The 21,227-nt window shown below is 42.8% G+C and overlaps 1 protein-coding gene across 5 annotated transcripts in view; it reads left to right on the forward strand.

Annotated features, from left to right (window-relative positions):
• The first annotated feature begins 170 nt into the window (after nucleotides 1-170).
• The window catches only part of ZDHHC3 (zinc finger DHHC-type palmitoyltransferase 3), a 33,969-nt gene continuing 12,912 nt past the window's right edge, over nucleotides 171-21,227 (forward strand). For 3 of the 5 annotated variants that reach the window (XM_065628586.1, XM_065628590.1, XM_065628591.1), the window contains exons 1-5: nucleotides 171-307; nucleotides 11,886-12,215; nucleotides 14,839-14,963; nucleotides 18,264-18,360; nucleotides 20,113-20,194. In XM_065628586.1, the coding sequence (XP_065484658.1) occupies nucleotides 11,910-12,215; nucleotides 14,839-14,963; nucleotides 18,264-18,360; nucleotides 20,113-20,194 (610 nt within the window). In that variant the 5' untranslated portion in view covers nucleotides 171-307; nucleotides 11,886-11,909. Of the gene's footprint in view, nucleotides 308-479; nucleotides 528-866; nucleotides 1,220-11,885; nucleotides 12,216-14,838; nucleotides 14,964-18,263; nucleotides 18,361-20,112; nucleotides 20,195-21,227 lie in introns of those variants that run through there. The other 2 variants (XM_065628588.1, XM_065628589.1) reach the window with 2 other exon arrangements.

The following is a 21,227-nucleotide window of genomic DNA, read 5'->3' on the forward strand; positions in this document are numbered from 1 at the left end:
AAAAGGTTATTTTTCCCTCGCGAAACCCGCATTCTCCCCGCCCCCGCACGCCCGCGACGTAACGGCGCACCGGGCACAGGCGCGCCCCGGCCACACGGGGCCCTGCGGCACCCCGGCGGCTGGGCCGAGTCCCGCCGGGCGCGGCGCCGCTACCCGCCCGTGGGCCGGGGAGCCCCCCGCGCCGCGCCCGGCGGCGGGGCGGGGACGGGCCGGGAGAGGAAGGGCAGCGGTGCGTGCTGCCTCCCGCCGCCGCCGCTCACTTCCTGGTTCCTCCCGGCGGCCGCCCCACCTCCTCGCAGAGCTCAGCGTAAGGGACGGCGGGGGCGGGAGGGAGGGGACGCGGGGGTGGAAGCGGCGCCGGTGGCGCGCGCGGGCTCCCCGGTGCGGCGGGGCGGATGGGGCGCGGCGCGGGGCAGCCTCGGCCGGCGGGGCGCGGCGCGGCGCTGCGTGGCGGCGTTGGCGGCGTGCGCTCGCGCGCGCGGCGCGGGGGCGGCGGGGCGCGCGCCGGACCGGCGGCGGCCTGTGAGGTGGGTGTCGCGGCTGACAGCGGCGCGGGGGCGGGAGCGGGAGCGGGCAGGTGTGCGCTGGCGGAGGGGGGCGGGAGCGGGAGCGGGCCGCCGGAGGGGGCGGCGCGGCTGTCCCGGGGCCGTGCCCGCTGCCTGCGCCGCGCACCCAGCCCCGTCCCCGCGGTGCGCCCGGCGCCGCTCCCCGCGCGGCCCGGTGGCGGGTGGCGCGGCCGGCCGAGGGCCGCTCGGTGACCCCCTTCCCTCGGCGGCGGGTCGCGGCCCGGAGTGGCGCCGGTCGGAAGAGGGGAGGTGGGCTCCCGGTCGCCTCCGCTGAGCTGCCGGCTTCCAGCCCTGGGCTCTAAATACCGCCGGGCTGAGGATGTTAAATAACACCGGACTAAATCCGCGGTTTAGGTTCTGCTGCGGGGCCGTCCGGAGCGGCGTAACGTCCTCTCGGCAGCAAATTTAAACTCGGAGCCTCCAGCAATTTCTTCGGCGTCCTGTAAGCCGTTAGCGCGCCGCAGTGATGGGACGGGCCCCTCGGCGAGCGGCCGGAGCAGCGGAGCGGGGCCTCTGGCTGCAGCGGGGGCCGCGGTCCTCTCACCCGGCGCTGGGCTGCGGCTGTCCGGCGGGGCAGCGCGGACTTCGGCATCGGGAGCCATCCGTGTTGAAGCCGGGGAGCTGTACTCTGGCGGGTTTGGTTGAAATGGATGGTGAGTTACGTGTTGATAGGAAGTAATCTGGACTGGTTTAAAACAGCAGCTTCCAAGTGTTACTGGAGCACTTCTGAAAAGTGATTTCTTTAAGAATAAGCGGGAGCTCACAATGGCTCATTGGAAAACAAGCTTCAGGAAAACACAGGCACGGGGAGGAGGCAGCAGCAGTCTGGTTTCTGAAGCACTGTACTGCTGCCTGTGTACTAGTGAGGGATGCCGGGTGGACGCCAGAGCTTGTCTAGATTTCTTTCATTTGATCCTGATTCAGAAAAGATAAACTATATTTTTCGGTGTGCAGGAGAGAGATTGCGTGCCAGACTCCTGACACAGCAAAGGTGTGCAGTGTCAGATCTGTAGGAAATGAGCCCAAATTCCGATGGTCGTTCTGGTACAGTAGAATCACAGAGAAGCGGCTGGCAGGGCACAGTGAGTGACAGGCTCCGATGCCTGGTGGTGTAGATAGCAAGGCTTTAGTGAGTACCGTGTTTTCCTTTGCTTAGTGAGAGCAACAGATAAGTCTTTTATAGTCTTACAAACATTTCAGTGATAACAGTCATTATAAAGGGAGCGTTAATTCATGTCTTTAAAAATGCAGCCCCATGTGCAATAAAGATCCAGTTCTTCAGACACTACGACTCTGTCAGCGTAGCTCTTCGTGCTGTCTCACTGATGCAATAGTGTTTGTCATACCAATGGGACCTGTTTGTGGTAAGAAGTTGTGTAGAAATGAATGCTCACTGAAGTTTAGAAGATGCGACCAGAAGCTCTGTGTGGTTAAAGGTTTATAAAAGGACAAAGGTAAAGTCTGCCTAAAAGCTAAAATACTTGTTGCAAAGTTTAACACCTGGGTGTTTTTGCATGTTTCTGCTTCCTTTCTAGTTTTCATTTAAAGTATTGTAATTACAGACAGGATGTGTGTTTCTGTTTGAAATTGCTTGTTTGGTAGTAGACAAAAATGTCAAAATGTAATTTAATGCAGCTATTTGGAGCTGGTTGCAAGAAGATGAATGCTTAATTCCTCAGCAGATGCAGATCTGCTGTGCCCAAGTAGTTGTGTGTTTTCTGGGCAGTTTCTTTTGTGTCAGCAGAGGGGAACAACTGATAGCCTGATAGTGTGCATGTAGCCTGGGCAATGCTAACTCGGCTTTGATAAATCTCTTTTTCTTATCTAACATGAATTTAGTTTTCTTGATAGGCAAGTTGCTGTGCATCTCGAACAGAATAGGATCTAGCAGTGTCATATAGTCAGTGTAGTTTAAACCCATGTGTTGCATTATTTCAGGGCAACTTTCTCATGCAGCCATTAAGCTTGCTCGTGCAGACATTTCCCATACATTTGTAATGGGATATCTCTCCTGTAGTGGAGACTACAGGGTGGGTGATGGACACCCACTGGGGTGTCAGTCTGAAAATGGCTTGACTCTAGCTCAGCCAGTCTCTGCAGATGTTGATTGACTGAGCTTAAGGTGTTCTCTGGTCCCTCTGCGGTGTAGACATGACCTTTCTCTTAGGGCAGTATTCTAGAGTACAGTTTTTCTACCTTCCTGAGAGAAGACAGCAGGTGATTTAAAATATGACGAGATAGAAAAGCTTATTGTCAGTGTTTATTTTCCCTGTCCTGTGCTTAGCTGGTTGAAGCAAAAGAGATAGGAACAATGGTTCCTGGAACATCATATGTGACTTGTGTGTGTCGCTAATCTGAAACTTAAGGTTGCATTAGAGAAAATGAGAAGTTAAAGCTTTCCTAATTAGAACTGCATATTTCCTGGGTTGTGCAGACGATAAGAAAAAAAGATAGCCCGTAACTTGACTGGAACTGCCGTGCAGCAGCTCTGCCAGGAGCACTTTACATATTTTCCTTTTCAGAGGGAGTCCAAAAGAGCGAGCCAGCTTTTCTGCAGGCTGTGGGTGCCAAAGGCCTCCTCATACAGCAGTGATTCCCAGCTGGAGAGGTGCAAGGTGTTGCAGGCAAGGTGCAGCTGGGTGTTGGCTCTCCCTCCAGAGGAGCACTGGCAAGTTAACTCCTTTCGCCTGCTTCTGGCTGTGCCGCCAGGGTTTGGGGTGCTTGGGAGTGATTCTGGAGACTGGAGAGAAATTTATCTAGGTTTGTAGCCCCATGTCTCATCACACAACCAGGTTACAAGGTGACCATACAGAACTGGTGCTGTTACAGGAGAAGGTGTTGGAGTGCAAGGAGTTCAAAAAAAATAAAAAGAGGCAGAGGACAGGGATAGGAAAGTAAGGAAATGAGAAGGAAGGCTGCAGCAGCAGAGTTCAGCTAGAAAAACGTGGGGAACTGCTGTTATAGCAAGTAAAAGGACACAGAAAACTCAGTGTTAATACCATTGGACAAGGGAGGAATGTTGAATGGGAGGAAATGCAAGGCCCTTGTTGATGTTTTTGCTGCCAGCCGGGTGGTGGATGGCATGTTTGTCAAGTTCAGCTGTGAGTTTTGCAATAATGTGGAACTGACAGGGGCAACCAATCTTAGATGTGGTGCAGCATGCAGAAGTTAAAACAGATGGGCTCAAGTTGAAACAGAGTGAATAAAGGTAGTGTGATGTACTGTACTATTTTAAAAAAAAAAAAAAAGACAATGAAACATTTACAGTCCTAGTGGGAAGGCAGTTGTACCATACCATAGATACAGAAATCAGAGGGCTATAGCAGGAGATAAAGGGAGATAGTAATGTCATACACATCTTTGTTCCTTGCAATGACTACTTGAATCGCTGATGTCCAATATAGCGTAGAATACATAAGCAATATACTATGTCTTACAGTTAGTCTGGTCTTCATCTCCCAGTATTTTGAGGGATAACAAAATTAATGTTTACACACAGAATTTTTTTTTTCTTTTTGTTGTGGGAGACAGTGATCACTTGTGCTGGCTAATGCAACCGTGAGCAAAACAAGAAATGCTTAGTTTGCCAGCTCAGATGTCCTTCAGTACATTTCAAAAGCTTCAGAAACGTTGAACCTGCAGGGTTTTCCAGTTCTCTGAAGTAGCAGCATAGCTTTCTTCTAGGCTAGCTCTTAACACCACAGAAGTGGATTGTGGCAATTGTCACACTCATTTCAGGCCTTTTCAGGGTAGAGGTGATAAATTTTTTGGTCTCTGTTTTATTAATGCACTATTTTAATTTATGCATCGTGTCTTTCTGTATTTAGTTTAGATACCTGCTTGGGTGTAGTATTTAGATTTAAAATCTTAGTGCCTTACAGCCTTCATACCTGTATCTTCCCTACTGCTATATGATAGGGAAGAAGTGTGGACTGCAAGCTGGGGAATAAAATACAGAGGGACTGAGTGACTTGTTCATGTTTGTGAAGGGAGGGCTGTAGAAGAAGCAGGTGAGAGCCAAATCCTGGGTTAGACCACCTGAGTGAAAAGGTATGTCTGATAGGTAAGGTGCTCTTTCTGCCTTGAAAGATATTATTCAGAATATTTCTTTAGACTAGGATGGTTCTGCCAGCTTCTTATTATGATTAAAACTTTAAAGCTGCAGTTCTTTTCTGCTTCTCTGGAAAATATATTCCTTAAGCTGTGAAACCAGTATAGTTTTTAAAATGGATGCTAAAAATAATACCAGTTGTATAGACAAACCTTCCCCCTTTAATTTTTGTCTTATCTTTAAAAAAAAAAAAGTTGATACAGGGCAAATTGAGAATTTAAATTCTCTTAATCCAGTGCTTTGCTTTTTTAAGTCCTGAGTCAGCATCAAAATTGCAAAGCTGCCTAGAAGACCAAGACAACTCCTCCTGTTTTGTCTCTCATAAAGCTGTGTATTCAGGATAACTGCAATGCTGTGGGAAAGCGTGGCACTGCCATTTGTTGTTTTCTGCTTCCCAGTGCAGTCCCTTCTGCAAGATTGATCTTTCATTCTAATGCTCCTTCCAGATAGGTGGCCATGCTACAAAGCTGGTTTGTATTTATATGTTCTGGATTAATATTTCTCTTTTTACATAGGTTAAGTAGCTCGTGTGTCTTTAGCCTGCCAGGAAACTGTGAGACTGAAGTGACAACTTCTCTGTTGCCCTTGCAGCTCTGATGGCTTATTAAGATCACTGACTTTCTGATCAGACCAAGTCAGATCCAGGTCTGACCTTTGTCTCTCCTGTCCCTGTGACTTGTGTCCTGTTCCTACATGTCACCCCAATTTTGTCACTCATTCGTAGTGGTCCAGTGTTGATGTACCTGGGGCAGTAACTATGTTGTCTTGGTCTCCTCTCTTTCGCTCAGGCCAGCAGCTGACAGGCCTTGTAGGTGGGGGTGAATCCTCAGATAACTCAGACTCTTAGGTCAGTCTTCATTGCATTATAATTTATTTATACAATATATATCCATTAGTTAAACATAAATGATACAGATATTAACCAGGAAGCTGTTACCATCTGTCCTGAGAGATTGCGTACCACAAACATTAGGATAGGAAAAAAACATGGTTTTAATTGCGAAAACATGGCCTTATTTTCCTCACAGTTCTCCTGATGGAATTCCTCTGGCACTGTTGAAGTTGCTTTTTGTTTGCACTGATGTAAATGAGGTAACTGTGGGGTTTGCGCCTTATGTGGCTGTGTCTCTTGAGTCCACCAGTCTCAGCCTGATCCAAGCCCTCAGGATGAAGTTTCTAGATCTGACAGGCAGTCGTCTTTGAGGTAATTTCTGCCTTCCCAAGCTCTCCACAGGGAGAAGTTCCCGCTACATATCGTATTCCCGTTCAAATGTGTTCTTCAGAAATGCACGACTTCAATTAAATATTCCTCTCTAATAGGATGCTTCCAATAAAAATAGGCTTTTAAGTGTGAGTTTAATGTGATCGATATTTACTAAGCTCCTGTTCATGCGTAGCCCCTTCAAAATAAGAAGTACATTAAAAATAAAATATAATGAAATATTATTTGTCAAAATAATTAAATAATGATGTAAGCAGTTTTCTAAACTGTGATTGTACCACAGCATTGTAATATAGCCACTTACTGCCTTCATGTATAAGATGTTATAACTGGGTTACCATCGGGGGTTTTTTGTGTTCTCTTTCTCCATTTCCAAGGCAGGTAATCCAGCATCTGCATTTAGCTTCAGAAAACACAAGTTTGTTTTAAGCCTTGTAAGTTTTTAAAGATTATTTTTAAGGGATTTACTATCATTTTCATTCTGATTTCTTAATGCATTTTTCATCAGTATGGGAACTGAAACCGTTGAAATTGCCTGACTTCAGTAGCCAAAGGGCTCAGGGGAATCTGAGATGTCTGTGAGCATCTTGCTAAAAGCAAACACATAGCTGGTAATGTAGTACTTTGGCTGAAACTGTACTCGTGAATGTAGCCTGAGTTTCCAGAAGAAAAATGAAAAATTATCTGTGCCAGCCATAATCCTGTTACCTGCTCCTGGGGCGGCTGGTGTAGGGCTGGCAGCACTGACTTTGCCCTTTGACATTTTGATCTGAGTCATTTGGTGTCCGGTCAGCACAGCGTTAACCTCCATGCCTGATCCTTCCCTGTTGCTTTTGCCGTTTAAACCTGAGAGGAGTAGTTTTTGACCTGTTTGGGGTTTTGGATCACAGTTGGGTTTTGGTTTGTTTTTCGGGGCTCCACATGTAGTTAAAAAAAAAAAAAAAATTCCAAGGGACATACGGCTCTCTATGGCAAATTTAAACCTGCTAATAATAGGCTTGCTTTTTTTAGCAGCCTTTCACAGACCTGTTAGAAATGTCCCGTTGACCCTCCAGGGTTTTGTAAACGAGGGGTTGGGAACTGCCAAGCTGACGGATATCTGGATGAATCTGCAGGAGACTGCCAAAAATTCTCAGTGTAGCTGGGCTGTTTTGTTCCAGTCCCGTTGGTCAGATAAAGCTTTTTAGGCCCTGCAGAAGCCATTAGGGAAAATATATGAATACTAATATTTCCTTATTATCCCTGGTAGAACTTGTTTTGGCAAGTTTCAACAGGCTTGTTCTTAGATTTGAGCCGTATGAAAATGTGGCAGGAGAAACATAGGTAAATATCCTGTTAGGTAGAAAACACACTTTCATTTCTGTTGCAAAGGAAGATTAAATATGCAGTGTTTTAATCAATGCAGTTTTATGTACAGAAAAATGAAATAAACTTGGAAATGCACTCTCTTGCAGTTTAAATCTATCTGTCTATCTGGGGTTTGTAGGTTTTATTTAAAGGGACATCCTGTCCTGTGGGTCGAGATTGCCTAGTTTAGCTGTCATGAATGTAAGATGAGTGGTTATGTATGTTTGCTTCATTTCGATGGCAATAAAAAGTTAACTTTGTTGTTTATCAGCTTTCAAAATACTGTCAATGAACTCTGGTTCTGTGTGTGTCATAAAAGGTGTTCCAAAGTATCTCTTTAAATACATAAAAACCCAAACTGAAAACCTAAGAAAATGCATGTGATCTCCCCCTAGTCTGTTTCCCCACCCTCACCCCCAAATTGTTTTAATGGAATTGGCAGAACTTGAAATTCAGTTGGTTCATATGACAAAATGTAACCTCTTTCCAAAGTTTAATGTTAATGGCCTTCTAATAGAGGAAATGGTTGCAATGAACATAGTAATACTGGAGTTTTGCAAGTCATACCCACATGCTTGGCTTCACTAGCGTGAGTGATTACATGAAAACCAGTGGGGTGATGATGGTGACGATAAGCTTGGTGTAAGTTTTATAACGTCAAAACCTCAGGTAGCTTTCAGGTACGCATCGGGTGAAGGCCTACATCATTAGTTCATTTGTAGTGCATTCTTTGGTGGTCACAGGCCATTGAAAAAATAGGTTTTTGACATGGCTTATGGCAGGTCAAAAGACAGTTACTTAATTTAGGTACAGCGTCGTAGCATATTTTAAGTGTTCATTGTAGCAGGAAGCGGATTTTAATTTATTTACATTTCTAACATGTATATTACATGCTTTTTGGTTATTCCTGTAGTGCCAAATGCCTTCCAGATAAAAAAGAAGAAAAGGTCTTTGCTCTGACATGTCCTTAAGCTAAATTTATGTGTGTGCTGTCATTGTGTCTCACATTTACCTAGTGGCCTCTCTTGTAGCCTGACACCGTGATTAAGTCCTTAAGCCCTTTGCCTTCATTGTGTACATATTGTTTGCTCTGTAGTAGGCGGGACTGACATATTCCATCTGTGTGTTATAAATTAAGTTCATATGCAGCATGATTCAAGGACAGACCAGTTAGGGCAAGTTACTGCTTCCTCCCTGCTAGAGTCTTTGTTTGGAGGTATTGTTTATATGCAAATACCAGGTTGGACAACATAAACAAAAGCAGGTGTTTGTGAATGTAAGAACAAGGAATTAAAACCCAAACACACAAACCACAAACCAAAACAAAACAAAAAACGCCATTGGTCATGTAGAAGAGAAGCTCAGACTGCGAGCTCCTGTCACTTGACTCTAAGATAATGTACACTAGAACATGTATGTATCTCTCACATAATGAGTGGTGTTTATGTACTGATTACTGACTTTTTCATTTTGTCGCCTGATGATGCCTCTAAAGCAAGCGTTAAATAACAAAGTGCGTTGAATAACAAATTTGTCCTCCAGCCAGAAGTCAGGATTGGAGGCCTGGGCTGTCCCCTCTTAACCGCTTCCTTGCTGCACTGCAAAAATGAGTCCCCAGGCTTTCAGACTGAGGTGCCTCAAGGCCACTTCCAGTTTCTACGTATTCAGTTCCACAGCAATAGCTTTTTTTTTTTCCTTTTCCAATTTAGCTCAGTAATATTTGTGCGAGAGCTGTAGAACTCTTATTGGAGTGAAACCACTCCCTGTATTTGCAAGAGAGATTTATTTGACTGCTGGAGTGTGCTGTTTGGGACTAAACCCACAGTTTTATAATCACTGTGTATTTGTCTGGCTTTCAGTCAGTCTCTATAACTACTGACCTCAAGGTGACTTGTCAAACTAATTCCTCTATTAAACAGAGGAGTTTGCTTTTCCCGGGACCATTTCATTCCTCTGCTTTGGAAAACAAAACCTTGGCGGGGGCGGGGCGGGAAGGCTCAGAGTTTAGGCAAAAAATCCTGAAAGTCTGTGTTCAGGACTATCCCAACTTGTTATTGCACTTAGTATGTCAAGTCTAAAACTTTGTTTTGAAATCTGAAGACCTAAATTAACCGTTTTCTTTCCTATTTTTTAATGCAATGTGATGTTACTCTAATCTAAATGTTGTTGGGCATGAGTCTTTAATTCTGTCAGCTTTGTTTTGAGCTGGCAAACCAGCATAACAATTTTAATAAGATGATTAAATAATGCAATGAAGGTTAACCTGTTTCCTTGGAGAGGGGAGGGATTGAGTCTTTAAAATACTTGTTAAGTCTGTGCAAATGTATGAATACATAAGCATCCCTACATAAATTGTGAAGAACTGCTGAAAAGGTATGGATTTACTAGCAGGTATAGATTTATCTGAACTTAGACCACCAGATTGTTTGGGTAATCACTGTTTCTGAAAATTATATGGCTTGTCTCTCTAATTATCAGGAGTCATGAGGCTAAATTATAGCTGTGGTTAAAATACAAAATAATTACAATGTGGTGTAAGAAGTTTGTGAATGAGGAGGAGAAGTGCGTGTTTGTTTTTCTCACCAAAGTGTATGAGATCTGCACATGCAGTTTTATCTTGATTTGTCCGTTCTATCTGACGTATATATAAATATGACTGATATACTTTAACATTAATCCATGCAACTTTCTTCAGATTCATAAAACATCTTAAACGCTCTCAGTTGGCAGCATACTGAATGCTAAAAGCAGAAATTTAAGACAATACCTAATTCTCCTGGGTTATTTGTACCAGTTATATTAGAAAACAGGTACCATGAATGGTCTGGTTCATCAGCTTCTGTGCGCTAAAAGCTCTGTGCTTCTGGCTTTTGCCTCTGGATGTGGCAGCAGCAGTTCCTGTCACCTCAGTTCCACGTCACTCGCACTAACACGCACAAGCTCGTCACTTCTGTGCTTGGATTTAATTAACCGTCCTGCTCGTTAATAACCTTAACCTTTGGCTGTGAGTGACTAATTGTCTTCTTACGGATTTGGTCCTCTCAAAATAACAATTACAAAGCAACCTACCATCTCCTTTCCTGTCTAGATAGGAGCAATAGCGTCTCCCTTTAGATCAGCATTATGCAAAATAAAGCTTTCCCCTTGTACTTGGCAGAACTTAGCAATAAAATCTTTGAGAGAGGTTTAAGGTCCTAGATACTTTTGTGACCTTCTCATTATGTTTTCTATGAAATTTACCATTTTGTCTAGGCAACAATATTGCTTTTTTAACAGTTAAACACAAAAATAGCTCCGGCATGAACTTTTTTTGGCAGAAAACATAATTAGTGGTGAACATTTTCTCCCTTTCTCTGAATTAAAATGGAAAAAAATGCGCTCATTTCTGCAAAGAAGTGAGAATAATCCTTACATGTCGAAATAGGAGAAGGCTGAACCCTTCTGTTTAGGTATATGCAATTCAGGGTATTTAGTAGCAAAATTATTGTATCCATTTTTGTAGAAGGTGTGTCTTTATGTGTAGCTTGTAGTGGTTTTGAGCATTTAGAGCATTGTGCAAATACTCTGTAAAGAAGTGTCTTTGGAAGAAGTTGCTGGGTGTGTGAAGAGCCATTTCAAAGTATAGCATTCTGGGTGTGCTCTGACATTGAGTGGTGTACGTTCACAACGCGGATTGATTGATCTCCTGCCAAAGTCTTATGAGGACCTTTTTTTGTTTTCTCAAATGCTTATGTTCAGTGAGAGTTACGTTGAAAGTAGTACTGTGCATACCTGGAGTAGTACAGGTTCTAGCTCCAAAATGGACCTCACCCTCTGGATAGACAAGGTGCCTGCAGAGGTGGAAAGGACAGGGCAATGGCAGCAAGTGTCTTTCTAGTGCCGTTATTGTGGTAAAGTGATGTATTATGGCTAGGAATGCTAAAGGGAAGGTAAATTGAATGTGGTGAAGGGATGGAGGAAGGGTGGTGGGAGGAGGATGGCAAAGCAGAAGACTTGAGGAGGTAAGAGTGGGAGACAGCTGTTGTTCGGGAAGAGCATCCCCCAGGCAAGACTAGAAATTCCTATCAAGATCTTTGCCTGCTGCTTCAGCAGTTCCCACCACTGTAACTTCTCGGTGGTGTGTTTTTGCAGTTTTAGCCTGAAACTGTGAGTCCATGGATAAGCAGAAAGGAAGCCTCTTAGTCTTGCAAGCTTCCTGGTTTCTGTAGAAGAGACCTTTCCCTTCCCCAGGTCTGATGCAGCAAAACGGGACCCTGCCAGCTGTGCCAGGTCTTTTTTCCCAGATGACAGAGTCCAGTTCTTCAGTCAGTGCTGTGGCTGCTCGTGTTGGTGCCTGCCTGATCGCTGTTCTCTTCATTGAGACACTTGTTGCCTTTCCTCTAAGGCAGTGGAGGTGGCACACCTGTGGATTTAATGTGTAATTAAGCAAGTCTTAAAAGCACTTAAAGAGTCTTCTGAGTAAGAAGTGTTTTGATAAGCGCAAGAGTCTGTTTTCCAACTCTCTTATTTTGTGTTTGATTTATCTTTTTTAGCTCACTTTCTGTAATTTGGAATATCTGACATGATCGCCATGCCAGTATGCGAATGGGCCTCTCTGCGTCTTGCAAAGCAGTGAACACTGTTTCTGTCTCTCTTTCAGATGCAAGTATGGACATAATAGCCTATGATGATTACTCCAGTCCACCACTTCAGAGATATTGAAAGGAAACCTGAATACCTCCAGCCAGAAAAGTGTGTTCCACCTCCGAGCCACGCTTCCCTGGGAACAATGTGGTTTATTCGAGATGGCTGTGGTATTGCATGTGCTGTCGTTACCTGGATGCTGGTGTTCTATGCCGACTTCGTAGTCCTTCTTGTCATGCTAGTTCCATCAAGAGATTATGTTTATAGCATCATCAATGGCACGCTGTTCAACACCTTGGCTTTCCTCGCTTTGGCGTCACATTTTCGTGCTATGCTGACAGACCCAGTAAGTATATCTCTCTCTGTATGTCTTGGAAAGAAACAGTCAGTGTTTGTCTTGTGTGCTACGTGTTGGGTAACTTAGTTGTTGAGTGGCAGATTTAAATAACTTTTGTGTGTGAGGCTGCTGGTGTGGTATGCTAATTTCTCATCCCACTCAAGTCAGATGCAAAGTCAAGGACCCAGTTTTAGATTCCCATTGTGTGAGCAGCTCCTCTTTTTGCACTGGGAAGGAGAGCATTTCTCTCTGATGCTCTTTTCTCCCCAGTGGTAGGTCTCGTGTTTGTGGCTTGTCGTGTCTTGACAAACAGGAGAGCTGGAAAAGCTGGTTTTGGTTGTCTGCCTTGGCAAGTATTGCTTCAGCAGAGTGCAGCAGAACATGCGTTGTTTTGAAAAGCCATGTTACCATCTCTCGTACTAGTGATTGAGTTGAGTTTACTGAGTCATGCTGAAGTAAATACTATGTGAGCATGCTAAGAGCTGGCAGTTCTTAGGCAGGTGGGAAGCGACAGAGTTGTAGGAGCCCCTTGTATGTATGTCTCCGTAGGACATTGCTTTATGAGAGATCTGGTTTGCTGCTTGTCTTTCAGCCAGTGAAAAGATGCAGTTTAGTACCGTGATGCTTACTCTGAGTGGCCTGTGATGGTTTATTTTGCTTAATAATCTCTGGACAGTAGATTCAGTTCAAAACCCCATCTCCACTGGTCAGTGGAAGGAAATACAAGCTCAGACTCCTCTTGGCCCCTTCCTCCTGAGTATTCTTGTTACTGTTGGAAATGGCAGTGTGCCTCTGATATTCTGATTATTCCTTCCAAATGTCATTGCCTACTTGAAACCTTGTTAGGTGCCATTAAAACTTGAGTGTAATCTTTGTGTCTTAGTTTCCAGCTCTCCCAGAAGCCACAGCACTGCAGAAATGGCTTGATTTGGGTTAATTTCACAGTTTATGGTAGAGACTGATGCATTGCATGCTCCTGCTGCTGGGCAGAACTATGAGCAGTAGCTGAGCCTCTGAAACTTCTGGTCATTGGCCTCGGGAATACAGGGTTGCAGCAATTTGTTATGTAGTTTATATCCTAGGAGTTCTTGTTGTTGTTAATTATTGTATGTTGTGTGGCTTTAATGCCTAGGGACCTTCAGGTCACTGGAACTATTTTGCAGAGTTAGCAAGAACTCTTTTGAAACAAAAGCTGTTTTCTGAAGCAGACTGGGCGAGCAGTGTGGGAGAAACAGATACAATCTCTATGCAGAGTAATTGGGAAAAGATAAGTTAATTCCTACTCTGTGGTGGGATTTTGTGTGCAGACGGCGAGAGCCTGTGGGATTTTGTTTTATTCTTTGTAGAGCTTTTTTTGTGGTAATCAGATAAACGAAACAGTGGAGGGAAGATAAAGTGAGGGGATGCAGCAACATCTGGCAGACAGTTTGAGTCAGGGATAGAGGAAGCAGCTGGAACATGGAGAACCAGAGGCATGTCTGGGATCAGAATGAAACAGAAAGCACCGCCGATGCAAACAAATAGGAATTCTTATTACAAATAAATGAAAACGTGAATTCTTCAGAATTGATAGTGCGTCGTGCTTTTCAGAAACTGCCTGCTGTGGATTCTTGCTAAAAACATTCTTAAGGTTTTGAGCTTCGCAGTGTACAAGAGTGCGAACATAAGTTGTAGCATTTTGTGGAAACTGACCTTGGTAATTTTTAAATTAGTCAGGAGGTTTCTGTGGAAAATCTGAAAGACTGCTCAAGAAAGATGGCACTGGTTCCACATGCAGTTCTCTCATTGATGTGTATTATTCCTATTTATTGCTGTTGAGAGGCTGTATAGATGTGTTAAAAAGAGACTGTTTCATCAGAAATCTGTTAAAATGTTACATCCTTGTTTTTATTTCAGTATAAAAGCCTTTCATCCACAGAGGTGCATTTGTGCCAGTACACCAGCATGGATTCATACAGCATGTTTCATGACTTTTTTTTTTTTTTGAGCAAATTTATGGCCCTAGAAAGGCTGGAAACGCTTGAACCTGGTCTCCTGCAGCAGCAGTATGTTACCTGTTTAAAGACACATATCTTAGTGGAAATTGTGCAGCTAAGAATGTTTTACTTAGTCTTATTCAGGTGGGAGGATTATTAGTGTTCACTGAATGTTAAACTGTGTTTTAAATAACAAATATGCAATGGAAGCATACCTATAAGTACATGAGGTGTTTACCAGCAACTCTTAAGTGTCCACAATGGTATGTCAGAAGTAGCTGCTTCTACTGGAATAGAATATCTACAGTTTCCAGTTTGTGATATGAAACACTGGCATGATAGATTTGTTGATAGATGTGAAAAGAGCAGTGAGGATTCTTAAGGTATTTAAGGTTACTATAGGATTACAAAAGACTAATTGCTTAAGTGAGGATTTACTTATGTTTGAAAAAAACCAAAAATCACCAAAATTATGTTCAAGATGTGCTTTCATATATTAGGACCTCCTTTTAATTTGTTTTCTTGCTTTTCCTGAAACTCTGTCGATCTTCCCTTCCCTCCCCTCCCATAGTTCTAAGTCATCCTATTGTTCTTAGCACTCATAATGTCCACAGGTTAATCTTCTGGTTTGTTCTGTTTTGGCTTGTTTTCGTCAGGGTGCTGTACCCAAAGGTAATGCCACAAAGGAGTTCATCGAGAGTTTACAGCTAAAGCCAGGACAGGTGGTTTACAAGTGCCCAAAGTGTTGTAGCATCAAACCTGACAGAGCACATCACTGCAGGTAAAGTCTTTTCTGAGGATTGCTCTTTTATCTAGACCTCAACACTTCTCCAGTGTGCCTTGATCTAAATTGTTATTGGAGTCTGAGGCTGAAATGGTTAAATTGAGAGACTGGCATCTGAATTCTGTTGCCAGTAGTGCCAGACATGTTCAAGCTTCCCTGAAAAAATCTCAGACCTTTTCTGACAAGTTTTCATCTATAGCATGCTGGGGCCACTTCTTGCGAAGTGAGAAACACTTGAAATGAATGCTGCCTTGGCTCTAGACCTTTAATTGATTTTCCATATATTTTCATGTAGGCGTGACTTAGAAAGAGACACTATATACCAGAATGCATAGAAATTCATTAAATGTAATGTCTCTCCAAAGGTCAGTCTCCTTTCTATTCTTGTTTTCATTTGCAAACCCCTTTGTCTTAACTGTAGATTCTATTTAGAAGTGGTATTTAAATTAAAGCTGAAGTTCAGGTAACTGTATATATTTTTTAAGAGTTCCAACTTCCACATTTTCATTGAGTATTGTGAGTTTGTTTTGTACTTTGTCATAGATCAGTATACTTACTGATCTGTCATGTCCTTTCTTCTTCTGATGGGATAAACATCCTTGAAGAGAGTAACTGCTACTGAGCTTTTTAGTTTTTGCCCGCTGGCAGTAAGCAAAATATAACTACTTCCTAAAATTCTCTTCTGCTTTTAAAACAAGTGAACCTGCTTTTCAGTAAGGAGTTAATGAGTTTACACTGGTGTCCCTTCCTTACCTACTCAAAACCCTATACATGCTGAGAGAGCTCGTATCGTGGTTACTGCTGATTCATGCAGGGATCTTGTGAGGAGGAGAATATGTAGTACTGAGCTGAACAAACTTGTTCTGCTGTTTGAATTTTTCATATTTATTTTCAGACCCTTAGTTTGTAAATGTTTTTCTTTTTTTGTTGTTTGTGTTTTTTTAATTTTAATCAAAATCAGGAGTTGGTAATTCAGCAGGAGCAATGTGATCGTGCCTATCACTTATTAATGCTACTGTAAAATCCCCTCTGACACTTCTTCAATTATGAATGAAACTTCGCATATAAAATGCTGTCTTGCTGATGACTCACAGTGTAGGTAAATGAAAAAGACTCTTTGGCTAAACACAAAACCTCGTCTCCATGGTCCTGATTTCTATGCTTTAAGATAACTTCATAGACATTAAGATTTGAGAAATTGATCCACTGAGCACTGATGCTGTTGAGAATCTTAGGTCAAACTTTTTTTTTTTTTGGTGGACTAGGGGGATGTATTTGACTTTCACACATCGAGGTTGTACATGCAAATAAGCAAGAGGTACTGCTAGCTGTATGCCTGAGGGACCAGAATGCTTTTTGATTCATATGCTATTTTGTGAGTCCTCACCCTGAGCAAACTACTCTTGCCAGCATTTGGAAGCTGGGTGATTGAGCAGGGGAGAGTGTCTGAGTATAGGCAATCCCCATTGCCTGTAGTTTTCAGTTTTAGTTTCTGAGTTTCCTTTTCCACCAGCTGGTTTCATGTTCTGCCTCTCATTCAGCTGCTTTTGGTATGGAATGGATGCTCTAGCATAGATGACAAACTCTCAGCCTTTGCTACCTCCTTCATGGAGGTCGTCTTTGGCTTGGCTGCCTCAGGTTGTCCCTCTTGAGGAACTAGGACCTAGGAGCAGTTGAAGAGGTTGCTTGGGTACTTACATCTCCCTTGGGCTCTGAAACAGGTATGTGCATCTGCACAAGGTAAATGAGACTAGAGGGAGCATCCTCCTGCTGTACACCACCTGCCCTGCCTCCTTCCCCCCGCAGCGTTTTTTTTCAACAACAGTAATTGATAGTTTTCATGTGAAGTACCATTATCTGGCAGATAACTTGCTTTTACTGTGCCAGCTGATTTGAGTCCCCATGTAGCTCAAGAATCATTTCAAGCTGTCAGTTCTAGCAAAAGAAGGATTTGTGGGCTGTTGTCCACTGCACCTGGGGCCAGCAGGTAACAGGGATTCTGAGGAGAAGCGGCTCCTGATCTGGCCCCATGCTGGGAGGCTGGGGTCTGCCTGGCCAACCTTTCATTTAGGATCAGGGATGTAGCAACGCATTTGTTTTTCAGGCATGGCAGGTGTGGATCCCTGGGGATTACCCCTTCCCGCCATGGAGAGTGAGCGCAAGGCTGTTCTGACAGACAGGTTTTCTATTATTTATTCATACGTGCTCATAAGAACGTGTTTGTGTTTTTGTTTGAACTTCCCTTAAGCATTTGGGCGTTAAAGTTTATTGTTTATATTAAGGTCAAAATATTTTTTTTTGTTATAAGAAGAAAAATAAAATTAGCAGAGCCCTCAGTCCTTTCTGTTTAGATGCTGCCAGAATTGCTCTGGAATGCCTGTTTCCTTTTTTCCTATTGTTTGTTTCTTTTGGGGTTTTGTGTTTTTTTTTTTTTTTTTCATATTTGATTCCTGTGCTTGTTTGTGCAATGTGGTATCAGGAGACTGCCGTTCCTCTCCTATCATATGAGAAAGCGGCAGAGAAAAAGACTTCCTTTATTATGTGAGTTAGAGCAGTTACTGACTAAGAAAGAGAATGATGTTCAGACAGAGTAATAATCTTTTAATTATTTGACTTCTAGCCACAATGTGCAAGCTGGCAAGAATTTGCATCTTGATTTTATTAGCCTGGTTTTGTGAAGTGTTTTAACATGTAATTTTACCTTGAATTGTGTATTGTGGTACTGTTTTCCTGACTGACTGCCACAGCTGTTGTGTGCTGGTATGTGGCTTACCTTGATGTTAAGAACCTGTTCTAATGCTTTTTTTTTTTTTTTTGCAAGTTCCTGCTACCAGCTAATGTTAGTAGATAAACCTTAGTCCGTTATTAGCAACTCTGAAAAATATCTTTATTCATTACCGCTTTTCATAACTTCCTGGGTTGGTTTTTTTTGTTTGTTTTTCATCTGTGGACATTTTCACAGACCAGATAGGTTAAAACTAAACTAAATCACAGGGTTTTTTCCATCTGCCTGAATGTATTGCTCAAACTATATTATGGCAGAACCACTGATGTGAATATTTTGCTAAGGCGTCTTGCTTGGCATTATTTTTTTACAATGGTGATTTGGTATTGTATGGTTCATTTTGAGCAGACATAGTCAAGTGAACAAACTACGAATACAAATGTGGTCACCAGTAAATTTATTTAGGTTCCAATTTCATCTCCGATTCTTTTCTTTAATTTCTTTGTCCCCCAAGCCCCTGTGAAATCTTGTATTCCTGGAATGAAATGTGCTAAAGACCTGTATTCTTTCAGTGTTTGCAAGAGGTGTATTCGGAAAATGGACCATCACTGCCCGTGGGTCAATAACTGTGTAGGAGAGAATAACCAGAAGTACTTCGTACTGTTTACAGTAAGTATTTTGCAAGTGTTGTTTGAGGTTGTCCAGTGGGCAGCGCTGAAAAGCCGTGTGTGAAGCAGATGCAAAGGCTGGCTGCCTTTTTTTTTTTTTCCCTTGTTTCAGAAGAACTTTACAGGGAACTGTCGCTGACTTTATTTTGCTAATTAGGAAACACACACAACACAGCAACAGGGGATAAGGTGTCAGGGGAACTATTTGCCAGGGTTTTCGTAATGTGAGCAGTTTGTTGTGGCGTTGAGGCAGCATCCCAGGCCATGTGTAGGTTCCTAAATGTTATGGTTGTACGAGTACCTGAGTGGGATCATGTAATAAGAGCTGTTGCCACATCTGAAGCGAGGAGTGGGAAGTCTGCATCCCCTTTGGCAAGGATTATCCACCTTATACTTGCAAGTGGTTTATTTTTGTACTTGAAAACCAAGGAGGTGTTTGACTTCTACTATATCTGTGGCATCATGAGGAAGAAAACAGGAATGCAAACTTGAATACTACATATTCATGGAAGGGTTGAAATCTGCTTCATCAAAGCAAACTGCAAATATCCTGTGGGAGTAGCGTGAACATTACAAGGCTGAGTTTCAGTGATGCTGTTTTATTAATAAATCTTTTGAGACATCTGTAGGTTAGAGGAAGAATGTTCTCGTATTACCAAATAAAAAGGGAGAGATTTTCAGTTAAGTGGAAAGGCTTACTGTTCTGTGGTGTGGTTTGTTAGGCTGTGGGTTACAAAACAAAATGAATCCAATTTCTTTGCCTTGAGCAAAGTTTTCTTCACCATGAGGAGTGAGCTAGGTGTTTTAATCCTGTCAAAAAGATTTCTTTTTCTGTTACAACTGACATCTACTTTCAAGCAGGCTGTATTAAACACTTAATGTAGTGGAGAGAGAAACAAAAAGGGTTGCTGGTTTTGTTCTTGGTTATTCTTTTTGAGATCTGAGGAGCTGGAAGAACAACAGCACGCTCAACTTGCAAGGAAAACCAAAATATTCTCCTGTCACCTTTTACACAGGGGTTTCTTGTAACATAACCCCTCTCACTTCCAGTATCTGCCAACCTCTGTCAGAGTGTGTAGGTTCAGGAGAGTAATCTTTTTAGCACTGTCTTGGTAAATTGTAGTGTGCGCGTGTGTGTGTGTAGCATTGCATATAGTTTAAAAAAAAAAGGATTAAGTACAAATTATTGAAGCTTGAGAGAAACTTTCCATGCAGTGTCTGCCTCAGGGAAAAAATACTTATTTTTTAAAAAAAATTCATTTTTCTGAAACTCATGCTGGAAAATGGATAAAGTGCATTTTGCGGTTAAAACAAAATTAGCTGTTCTCTGGGAAACTGTAGTGCTCTGAAGAGCAAGGACGTAAGCTTTGACAAGATGATACCTTGATGTCAGAGTGTTGCTGTTCTCTGAAAGCTGCGCTGTACTCAGCCGAGATCAGGACGGTGAGCTGTGTGGAAGGCCGTGCTGGGGTGCAGAAGTCTGGGATTTGTGTCCTCCTGGCTTTGAATTTAACAGGCACCCTCCTGTGCACTCGGAGCTGTTAGTAAAGCCAGAATGAGTCTGTGTAGTCTTGGCATTTGCCAACTTCAGGGTCCTCATTTAGGAGGGATGGGGGAGGGCCTGGTGGCTTTTGGAGTGGTTTTTGGTTTGGGTTTTTTTGAAGTCTTAAGACGTTATTTAAAGTGTTTGGAAGATTTGGCATTTTGGTCTTTAAACTTACCTGATATCCATATTACATCCTTTATTTTTCAGATGTATATAGCACTGATTTCCCTGCATGCTCTAATCATGGTGGGATTTCACTTCTTGTATTGCTTTGAAGAAGACTGGACAAGTGAGTACTAACAAAATATTTCATTAAAATACCAGATTAGCCTACGCATAAGACCTTATAATGTAGTATGCTTGTAAGGCAACCCATTTAATGCTGGTTTCAAGAGAATGCTATCAGGGCTCTGCTGTGCTACCTCTGTTGTTTTTTGGGGTTTTTTAATCCTGGAACTTCCTCATTGTTTCTGACTTGCTGGGATCTCTGTCCTGAAAAGTCCTGTTTCAACTTAAGCCTAACACTGCCTAGGGAGAAGCCGAGATGTGAAGACACCTAGATAGTATGTGTGCAATAATGTACTGCTGATGTGAACTCGGCACTGATTTCCTGAATGCCAACACGAGATAAGAAGAATGTGTGTAATTTTTTAAAAGGGTAGTGTGAATCATTCTTGCAAGACTGCCAGGAAAACATACTAACTCAAATCCAAAAATCCACCCTCACAATAACAAACGATTCCTTTCCACACAAAAAAAACAACCAACAAACCAAACAAAAAAATCCCAGCCCTGACTCTGGAGCAGCCAGTGAGTAAATTTTCACAAAGCCGGTTGAGATGTGTTTTTAAAAACACAAATAGATATAGGAAATCCTCTAGGTAGTGCTGAGTCAAACAGCAAGCTGTCAAAGAACGTGTGTGCAGATATATCTGCTGCTTGTGGATTTTTCTGGAAGAGCATTAGCTTCATTTTTCTTGAAGTTTCAGTTGTGTCATTCAATATAATGACCTGTTTTAGTTTTTAATACTGCAGACGGTGGACACATTTACACATTTGAACTGAATTTGACAGGGTTGTTCTGCAGTTCAAAACTTTTTCAAGTAGCCACGAGCTGTCACTGAGAACATCTGGATTTGACTACAGTGGCCAGGGCCAAAGGGGAAGGATACATCAAAAGGCAGAGTTTCCTTTGGTCACTTTTTTGGAGCCTGTATCTGTGAGGGAAGCACTTTCCCACCTGTCCCAGGTTTGGTGGCAGAACAGAGCAGTTATGATAGATGGATCTGTAGTTCCAGCTGCCTTGGATATGTGCTAATTGT

The sequence above is a fragment of the Caloenas nicobarica genome, chromosome 2 (assembly GCF_036013445.1).
Source record: "Caloenas nicobarica isolate bCalNic1 chromosome 2, bCalNic1.hap1, whole genome shotgun sequence".
NCBI classification, from domain to species: Eukaryota; Metazoa; Chordata; class Aves; order Columbiformes; family Columbidae; genus Caloenas; species Caloenas nicobarica.